The sequence below is a fragment of the Carassius auratus genome, chromosome 23, assembly GCF_003368295.1.
Source record: "Carassius auratus strain Wakin chromosome 23, ASM336829v1, whole genome shotgun sequence".
Classification (NCBI taxonomy): Eukaryota; Metazoa; Chordata; class Actinopteri; order Cypriniformes; family Cyprinidae; genus Carassius; species Carassius auratus.
In genome coordinates, this window is record NC_039265.1 from 7,329,255 (window position 1) to 7,340,577 (window position 11,323).

The 11,323-nt window shown below is 34.2% G+C and overlaps 1 protein-coding gene across 1 annotated transcript; it reads right to left on the reverse strand.

Moving 5' to 3' along the window:
• Positions 1 to 633: 633 nt before the first annotated feature.
• Positions 634 to 4,544, reverse strand: pofut1 (protein O-fucosyltransferase 1). Its single transcript, XM_026199501.1, has 7 exons — positions 4,371 to 4,544; positions 4,079 to 4,200; positions 3,028 to 3,210; positions 2,690 to 2,802; positions 2,399 to 2,591; positions 1,453 to 1,695; positions 634 to 1,386 (listed from the first exon to the last, which is right to left on the reverse strand). Exons 1-7 carry the CDS (start codon positions 4,507 to 4,509, stop codon positions 1,192 to 1,194), a joined length of 1,188 nt encoding a protein of 395 aa, XP_026055286.1. The 5' UTR covers positions 4,510 to 4,544; the 3' UTR covers positions 634 to 1,191.
• Positions 4,545 to 11,323: the final 6,779 nt, after the last annotated feature.

Here is an 11,323-nt window from a genome sequence, read left to right on the forward strand (position 1 = left end):
GTTAATAGTAAAGTCATTTATTAATAGCAAAGTCATTTATTTTGCTACAAAACATTTCTATAAAAAAAAATATATATATATATATATATATATATATATATATATATATATATATATATATATATATAACTTTAGATACATCTAAATTTGATTTTTTTTTTGTTTCCACAAGAAATCGTAAGCAGCGGAACGGTTTCAACACTGATAATGAGAAATATTTTTTGAGCAGAAAATCATCATATTAGAATGATTTCTGAAGGATCATGTGACACTGAAGACTTGAGGAATGATGCTGAAAATTCAGCTTTGCATCACATGAATAGATTACATTTTAAAATACATTAACATAGAAATCACTTATTTTAAACTGTAGTTTTACTGTAGTTTTATCAAATAAATAGCCTGGATGAGCTATGAAGAGACTTCTTTCAAATATATAAAAAAAAATTTGAAATGTGAAAATTTGAAATTGAACTGTAGGGCATTAACCATTGCATTTAAATGTTTGTTATTTATTTATTTATTCATAACTTTTTTTAAATGCATATATACTCATTTGGTTTAAATTTCAAAAGAAAGCCTTTTTAAACAGATCATAAAACCGAAGAACAAACATAAAACATTCACACAAAATACTGCTTGCAATATTTTTAATTGTAAACTAACTTGAGGAATGTCTTTTAAAGTTGTACAAAATTACTAATACGTACATCTTAAAACATTTATAAAACATTTCTGCAATTTGATTTGATGCAGACATTCTTTTCATACAGTGACACATATGTTCATTTTCAGCAATCACTAGAGCACTGCACATCTGGATGCCTCTGGAGGTCTTAAATGGCCTTCAACTATAAAAAGTGCAATTTCCAACTACTAACCCTTGACTTGTCTCTCTAGCAGAATTTCTCAACCCTCACAGGGGGCAGGTTTTACATCCTCAAAAAATGCAAATGAGCCAGTAGAAAAATCTCAATGATATCATGGTTGATCACAGTAAATGTAGTAGTGCAACATGGGAGAAATGCAGCATCCAGAGAAATTATTAAGGAACTAACTCTTGTTCTCCCTTCATTTAATTACATGAACCCTATAACCAAATGTTCTTGTTGAAAATATCACCAAACACCTGAAACATGCAAAACGTCAACCAGCTTACCAGTTACAAAAAAACGTAACTCCGTCATTTTATTAGAGTTCCTCTTTTCCTTTCCTTTTTCCTAGGTAGTCCATTCCAAAGAATGACGAGGGTCTCCCGTGAACATCTCTCTCCCTTTTAACAAAGGCTGAGAAGGACGAAACACAGTTGCCGATGAAGTGATCGGCCTGACCGAGGACATACAGGTCAATCTGAGCAGTGTCCGGCTGCAAGCTCACGACCTTCACCTGCACAAAATCTGTCATCAGCTTTATTTTCTGTAACATCTGTAATGTTAAACGGTTAATCCTCACCTTGCCCTTGAAGAGTTTCTGAATCTCTGCGGTGTGTGATTCAGAGTCGGTGGCTATGTAAACTGACTGAGCGTTGGTCTTCTTCACCCAGAGCTTCACCGCACGGCGGATCTCAGACAGATCCGGTAAGCACATGGTCATGGTCAGCGGCAGGGCAGTCTGCCGGTCGTATCCCACACACTGTGGAGATGCCATGAAGTGAGGACCGGTATCACCTGACTTCAGAAGCTTGCAGGCATTTTGCTGGAATGGTAAAAAAAAAAAAATAGTTAGAAGGATGATGTGTATGATCCAGTTCAGGCCTAAAATTCTGCTTTTTGTATTGGTACTTCAGAAATAAAACCATCAAAAATAAATCAGTTATAACTTTGGAGCACAAATGTTATGATGAGATCATATAATTTACTGGAATTTCTATATCATATCCAGTAGGATCTATTTATTTAAATCTTTGTTTGTTATACCATGTCTAAGACTATTTTATTAATTTATTAAATATATACATATATATATATATATATATATATATATTTAGATTTTTAAAATTGATAAAATATTTTCAATTATAGTACAGACATTGTGAAATATTTTAACATTAAACATTTCTGCTTTGATATTACTAAAATGTAATTTATGTATCATGTATTATGTAATTGTCAGCTTTCAAAATTCAAAACAGCAGAATTTATTTGAAAATAAATATTTTGTAACATTATAAAAGTCATTAATTTAACACACTGTTAATAAATTGATTTAACAGTTAGTTCCTCTTTCGTAAGTCGATTTGTATAAAAGTGTCTGCTGCCAAGTATTATTTTCACTCAAAAATAATATTGAAAGGCATTATAATATTTTGTAAGTGCACTTCTGATAATAAAAAATTAAATAAAATTTGCCATTTGAATTTTAATTATGGGAAATTCACATCAGGACACACAAAGCTCACCCAATCTGAGCCAATCCTCAGATGAATTCCTACGTAGGGTCGGTTTAGCAGGCTTCTGATGTGACTTTCTCCTTCCTGCACCATTTTTTCAGACCACACCACATACTCCTGCAGTCCAATGTGCTCCTCTAGAATGGGGAACTGCGCTGGGGCTCCTGGAAGAGCGAGAACTGGATGCTCTTTTGGGGGAAACCTGAAGAAATAGAGAAACACAGAGATTGAGAGTGAGAAAAGTAGGGGAGAGAGAGTCTAAGTGCTATAGTTTATGCGAGTGTTTCAGCTCAAATGTACCTTTTTATCCAGTGCGGCTGGTAGTAGGAACTGAATGACAGTCCTCCGAAAAGAACAGAGCGATCAAAGTTGACTCCGATATGATCCCAAAATGGACCGAATGGATTTCCATCCTGCATCAGAATCGACAGGCTACATTACAAGTGGACTGTTATGGATATTTAGGAATGCATGCTGCTTTCCAGAAATAAGATTCAGATCTGCTAGAAGTCCAATAGATGGCAGTGTTTCCATAGCATGCGGCATAATAGATCAGAAAAAATAAGTTTTATGTCTGCCAAAGGTCTGCCAAAAAGACAGAAATGAAGCACATCTTGAAGAACGAACAGTCATATTACCTTCATCGGACAGCTCTTTTTGTCTATGCTCCTGTGAGCTGCGGACTCAAAGCAGTAGGCCACTCTCTGACCCGGGGGCCAGTGCTTAGGAGCCAAGTGCTCCATGAAGTCCTCTAGACTCACCACACGGTGGTACTGCTTCACTGGCTCCAACTGGAAATACTCACTGTAGGGAACATGCACCTGTTCCAGAGAAACACAGAAGCATACTGTACCTTATCAATTTATTTCTCCTTTCTCCTATTGATCTACTAGTGTAACAGCTAGTCATTAGATGTTTGATCAGCCACTACGTTTCAAAACTAGCTGGTCACTGATAGTTTTCCAGCTTGGAACAACTTGTGATAAGTCTGGACTATCTAATGACCAATATGAACCAACCAATGATCAGTCTGAACCAATGTTGCTATTGTAACTAAACTAAACTAGTGTAAAATACTAAAACTATTCAAAACTGTTACTGGATGAAATATAAATATTAGATGAAACATCAAATTAAAGGGGGGAAAAACTGAAAATTAGACAACTTGCCTTGGCAACTATCTAAAATGATTTTGAAGCTAAACAAAAGTGTGTGTGTGTGTTTGTGTGACAAAAGCACATGACAAAAGGACTAAAACAAACTCAAATTAAAATGAAAACAAAGTTAATAATATTAAATAAAAGCTATAATAATATAAAATGTTGCCCAATGTTGTTTACAGATCATTTTTGACAAGTGAAATAAAGCTGAAATTAAATAAAAATAGAATTAGCATATGGAAAAACTTGGGTAAATCAAATGAAAATGAGTAAAATTACTATAAGCTAATTAAAAATAAAGCCAAATAGAAATATTATTTATCAAAATATATTAAAATATTACATTTTAAACTACAAATGAAAACAAAACATAAATAAAACAATCCGAAGTATTAATAAAGACTAAGTGTATATAAATAATACTAAAATAGCTCTGGTTTGGAGCAGTTGTAAAGCAGGCAGCTACTGTGCTCCAAACACTATCAGTTTAAGTGTGATTTCCTGCTCGAGTGACAGGTGTAGTGTTTACATTTGTAAAAGGTGGCGCGTGATGGCGGTAAACAATCCACGGCGGAACCGCGAGTGTTCGGTTCAGCATTTTAGCAAAAGCCAATGATCCAAGAAAATGATCCACTTGGTTTCCAAACCGACCTGAAGAAGAACATATAGGAGAGACGTGTTTATCATTCCAATACAACTCAGACAATGCAGACGCTTTTTAACTGTACAGTCCTGGCTTCTGGTTTACACGCTTCATTTAACTGTCATTGAAGACTTTGAGCTAATGAGTGAACGTCTCAGAAGCGTCCTGCTCTCATTACCCATGCACGGACAGTACAGGATGTATCCGTTTTCATCCCACGTCACGTCTGCGGCGTCGATAAATACGTGCAAAGAAAGGAATGTTACATGCAATAAAGTTACAATGAAAAGTTTCAGATGCTTTGGTCTGGCCGCCATCGCTGATCATTCGCTATCCCACAATGCACTGCGAAGGGAAGGTTAACCCTTCACATCCTGCGGAGTTTTGCCATAAGAGTCTTTTGAAAGCATTTGAAATATATATATATATATATATATATATATATATATATATATATATATATATATATATATATATATATATATATATATATATATATATATATATATATATTGATATGTGCAAATTTAATGGTTTCAGTACTTACATTTTTGAAAAGTTTAACGTGTGTGTGTGTGTGTGTGTGTGTGTGTGTGTGTGTGTGTGTGTGTGTGTGTGTGTGTGTGTGTGTGTGTGTGTGTGTGTGTGTGTGTGTATTGAACTTTAAATCACCCACATTTAGGCTAAATGGCATCTATTTACAGATTTACAAGAATACATTAAAATGATAAAATATATTTAAAAAATTGAATGTTTTTGTTTGTACAAAACTTCTTCACAGAGGTTTTCTGTCGATTTGAATGTTTTTATTTTTTTTCTATTCAAGGGTCTGTGTTTCAGTAACACATTTGTGACCCTGGACCACACAATTTTCCAGGTCAATTTTCTAATAATACATAAGCTTTCCACTGATGCTGTTTTTTAAGGATAGGATAATATTTGGCCGAGATACAACTATTTGAAAATCTAGAATCTGAGGGTGCAAAAACATCTAAATACTGTGAAAATTGCCTTTAGAGTTGTCCAAATTAAGTACTTAGCAATGCATAGTACTAACCAAAAATTAACTTTTGATATATTTATGGTAGGAAATGTATAAAATATCTTCATGTAACATGATCTTCACTTAATATCCTAATGATTTTTGGAATAAAAGAAAAAAAAAATTCACCCATATAATGTATTGTGTTACTGCTACAAGTATATCTGTGTTACTTATGACTGTTTTTGTGGTCCAGGGTCACATATGCTTTGCATGACCTGACTTGATTCGACCAGCTTTGTTTCAGCATTAAATGGTGCAAATGGCATTTCAAATAACCTTACATTTTGTTGAATAGTGTGCATTTTCTTAATTGCACGTCCTCTTGATTATAACCTACAGTGAAAAGCCCTTTTCTTTTGCTATGTTTGATATGTATTGTCCGTTCTTTTGTTCAACTCTAAAATGAACTCAGACTGTGTCGAGCTGCTCATCTGAGGAACTCTTTGAACTCTTTTAATAACTTTGCAGAAGAAACTGATTAATTTCTGTCAGAAGAATTTGTTATTTACTCAAGAGTGACTCATGTGTGAGCCATTGATTGCACTGAATGAATGTCACATGTTGAATGTTGCAGCCTGAACTAGAACATGAAGCCTTCACTGCTGCTATGCATCTCAATACATATTAATTTAAAGAGAATAAACGTACAAATACAAAACAATAAACATACACTTCTACCCCATGGACAATTTCACATGCAGTACAAACAATGTCAAAAAACGTTGGTATCTTAGTTCGTTTCCTCATCTAGAGTTAGAACCATGTGTTTAAAGTGTACGTTCATAATTTATACATTAGAGAGGTTTTATGTTTATGGACCTGGACATATCTGGGGAAAAGAAGAGTGCTTAATTGTATTAAATGTGCAATTGATGTGTATTTTCCATCATTATAAGTATAACTGCAGATGATATAATTAATGAAATAAAAGCTTTTAAGAGTGTACACTTTCATGACTACAGTTTTTAATACACTCTTAAAAAGTGTACCTTTTCATAATGTCAAATGAAAGGTTTTACTTTAAAGTACATTTTAAATGATTGTTTCAATGATCTTGTCATGCATTAAAGAAGTCCACTCATTTTAATGTGTTGACTAACAAACTAAAGCATATGTAAAGATGTTACACTTAAAGTTCATATATTTTAACTGTACAAAAATGCGACTTCATCATTGCAAATGATACAAACATATTTAAATACCTGTTTCAATAAAAATGGCATTAAAGTATCATGCACACATTTCAAAGACAGCAGATGTAATTACATATAAAGATGTACTTAAGCAGGTCGAAAAAAAACTTTTAAGTTCGACCAAATATATCCAATATAAATTTAAACTAAAACACATTTTCATTTATTGTAAATATATCAATATATGATGCTATTAAGTGTTTGAAAGCATTGCATTTAAGTATATTCTTTAAAAATGATATTACTTCCTTTTTTAAAAAATATAATAATGTACTTGTTTTTCACAAGGGTATGAATAATTCTGGTTAATCTTCCTCATACATCTCTATTTTCTGAAGAAATTCTCTGACATCACAACTAAGGGAAGCACATTTCCGCCAATGTAGCTCAACTGTTATTGAATGATGATAAAGTGATATACCATAAATGAAAAAAAGTTTGTGCCTAATCCAAAGCTCTTTTATCAAAACCCATCATTAAAAGCAACATGTGTGTGCAACATGGTTGCTCCACTCCAGCCCCCTCCACGGGAATTCACACACGCACTCCACATGGCTAAAAATGGCCCTGGCATGTAGTGATTAATTTGAGTGGATATGCACATGTAGTATCACCATTGTATCAATATAAAACATGTAAATCTGACACTTACACTATTGTGAGTATCAAAACACAGTAAAGTGATGTACCTGGTACCTATAAGTTCACTGAGTGATAATGGTCAATCAAGTTATCACTGATGCAACATGGTCAAGGACATCAGGAGTGACTTCTGCAGGAAATATGATCATGTCCAGCTGTAAAGGGTCTAGTCAATAGATCACTAGCATTGAATGACCAGTAGAGTTTGAAAAATGTGCGTGTTTTTATGTTTATTTGTCCGTACATGTATTGTTATGTATAGAAGTATGTGGTTTTTTAACGTTAAGGTACTTTCTCCTTTTATCTAAATTCATAAAAAGAGCTAAAAGTAAACCCTTTCTGGATATATTTACCTTAAATATATATATATATATATATATATATATATATATATATATATATATATATATATATATATATAAAACTGCTGTCCTGTTGCTGTATCAAAACATTTCTCTTGTTTGTTTGAGAACCTAACCTGCCCAGCAACAGCAACACTGGTTCAACAAATAGTGTTAATTTAGGGGCGTGGCTTTGTTTCTGACCAACCACTGACAGAGTCTTTGAGAAACCAGTTGGAAACCAGTCATTATTTTTCATGTTAAAGTTTTTTTTTTTTTTTTTTTTTTACTTGAACAAAATCATTTAATTTAGAAATTACCACATGAAGCACATTTTGAAGAATTACGTAATATTTTTTACAAGGTTGCTGGTACCTAAAAGTTCACTGAGTGATGATTGCCAATCAAGTTATCACCAGCGCAGCATGGTCAAGCATATCAGGGGTGACTTCTGAAGGAAATGTGATAATGTCCAACCGAAAAAGGTCTGGTCAATAGATTGCTATCACCGAATGTCCAGTAGGTTTCGGTGGGCAAGCCGTTAAGACCACAGGGTATATATATATATATATATAACTCTGTTGTCTCGTCATATCTCTCAACGTTTCCTCTTGCACTCTGTCAACATGTTTCTCTGTTTCCTGTGCCTACTGCCCTCCCTTTATCCCTGCTCTCTAATGACCTGGCCCATCCCCCCTCCATTGAAATGTTCACATGTGCACACAGCAGACAGTGTTTTTCATTGTTAGAGATGACTGCGATGATAACAAAGCGGAGCGAGACTGGGTTGCTCTCGCTTTCTAACTGTGCAGAGTTCTGAAACTTCCTTCAGGTGAGGAAGCGAATCACATCTTCAAAGGCCATGAGATAGAGGTTAAAACAATCGCTTCTCATTCTCATTGTGTGCTCGAGCAAAGCCTGCGCTTATGATGAGAGAGGGGAACAGCAACTCCGAGAGAACAAATGTTTCCTCTAAATGTGAATGTAAAAAAACCGAGCTCATCCCTTCCTGTACGTAATTTCACACTCAAAGACGCGTTAGTGGCTTCGAAACCACAGGGGAAAAAACATATGGTGCATAAACCAGTTCACAGAGGACATGATCAGGATCATCTTACGGACGTCATGTTATCTGTTTCTGAAGATTAATAAGAAGGAGTGTGTAATGCATGTGCACAGCTCTGCTAGGTCCACCCAAAAGTCTTATCAGTGCTGAACAGAGCCACTGCAATGACGGCCTGACGGATGAAATAGCTGGTCGTTGCTGTTACCTTAGGGCTCAGGCTAACCTACCTACCCACACACTTTCCTCATGCTTTCTGGACTTTATCTTAGAGCCATTAAAAATTCAATTATGACATTGAAACATTTCTAACAATGGAACAATACGTACTTATGTAAAAAGTGATAACATGGAGCAATGTCTGCCTCCTTTAACCCTTAAATGAACTGGTGCAACCTAACGTAGTCAGGTTGATTTGGTCATGTGTGATTATATATATATATATATATATATATATATATATATATATATATATATATATATATATATATATATAAATATATAATTTAATTAATGAAATAAAAGCTTTTAAGAGTGTACACTTTCATGACTACAGTTTTTAATACACTCTTAAAAAGTGTACCTTTTCATAATGTCAAATGAAAGGTTTTACTTTAAAGTACATTTTAAATGATTGTTTCAATGATCTTGTCATGCATTAAAGAAGTCCACTCATTTTAATGTGTTGACTAACAAACTAAAGCATATGTAAAGATGTTACACTTAAAGTTCATATATTTTAACTGTACTAAAATGAGACTTCATCAATGCAAATGATACAAATATATTTAAATACCTGTTTCAATAAAAATGGCATAAAAGTATCATACAGCACATTTCAAAGACAGCAGATGTAATTGCATATAAAGATGTACTTAAGCAGGTTGAAGAAAAACTTTTAAGTTCGACTTTTAATGTGTGATTATATATATATATATATATATATATATATATATATATAAAGCTTAGAATTTAATATTGTATGATTATTTTATTGTATTTGTCTAAAGACATCCACAGTGAAATCTATAGTTCACCCAAATATTTAATGAAAGCAGTGAATATGTCATGGCTTTTAATTTACCCATACTGTGGTTTTTCATTTCCAACCAAAATAAATCAAAAATAAAATAATAATTAGTTTTTTCATGAACTGCTTTTCTGCTTTTAATAAAATAAAAGTTGATTTTATGCTATATAAAATTAATAAAATAGTATGGTTCATCCTCAAATAGTCAATAAAAAAAAAATGGCCACAACACATTTGAATCATCAGATTTTATTTTATTTTATTTTATTTTGACACCTGCAGATTTAGACATCCATGGTGAAATCTTAAAGGAATAATTCACCCTAAAAATAAAATTCTTCATTACATTTACTTTTGTTTTCTGTGTATCAGTGTTTATGTTTTTGTCCATACAATATCTGTGTAACTGACTCTCACTGTATGAGCAGCAGTTGAAACATTCACAAAACATGTTCTTATGGAAAAAAGAAACCCAAAGAATAGTAAGTCCGAATGTATGTCATTTATTTAACATTACAGGTCAAAAGTACCCATGCCACAGTCTCTGAACACAGAGCGCGGGCTTCCATGATCACTCTATTGGTGATTTGACAGTGCGTCAAAGCTGTTTATCACCTTCCTGAGCTAATATAAACCAACCATCTGCTTTTAACCAAAAAATAAAAAATAAAAATACATGCTCCCCTTGACCCAATACAGTCCCCAATTTAGCAGCACAGAGGGGGGAGAAGGCAACTGTAGAGCTGATAGTGTGTGGACTGTTCTGGTGAGAAAATCCACTCCAGATGTGAACAAAATCACCCCCTGCTTAATTGCCATTGTTTCCATAGATGTTTTTTTTTATTTTATTTGTTATGCAAGGCATTGGTAACTTTAATAGGATGTCACAGGATCTTTTGAATAAATGTGCTGAATTTTGTAGAAATCAAGCTAACAGAGCATCAAGAGGCAAACAGGAGGAATTAGGATGACACCTGAATCTGTTAGAGCTTTGACTACTGGCTACTTACTCCTAAACAGCCACAGATGTTCCCCACTGCCCTTCAAACAACATTGGTCGGGCTTTTTTTAGTGTGCATTTCCCCCATTCTGTTTCCTGTCATCATGGCATTATAAAGAGCCAAATATTGGCTTTGTGAGTCCCATGGTTAATCACAGAGTAATTAGGAGCTGGTCCTGTAGGAATGGAGGGTTGACTTTGCTTTGAAACTCACTCTCCCCTTGTTCCTCATAATAGGTTTTTTTACAAGCACTTTTGAGGTGGAGAGAGAGGAGAGGTTTTACTGGGCCGGCAGTGTGGTGTGTGGCGTTTCACAGAGCACTTTAAAATCAATCTGGAGCATCTAAATGACAGACCACCACTCCACTGTAATCAACCTGAATGAAGCCCAGCCGCAGAGTCCGGGAAATAAAAAAAAAAGAAGAACAAATAAACAAACAAGCAGATAATGACTCCTCAGCTAGCTTCTTTTTAAATGGTTGTTTTGGATTTAGAACTAAAAGACAAAGAATGAATGTGTGTGGATGCTGATGTCTAACAGAAGCTGTGTGCACAGGCTTGTGTGTGTGTGTGTGTGTGTGTGTGTGTGTGTGTGAGAGAGAGAGAGAGAGAAAGCGGCCACTTCCCAAATTTAATGAACTCTTTGATTTTTTTTTTAAAACGACATCCTTCTGGACTCAATCAAGTTAGTCATGTTCTACATTTGGCCTCAGCATATTTATTTAGTGTTTTCAAACTACTATGTTGTTAGGCAAGCTTTATTTTCACCTAAATATTTGGTCATGCCATTGTAAATACGCCGCACTTTTGAAGCATT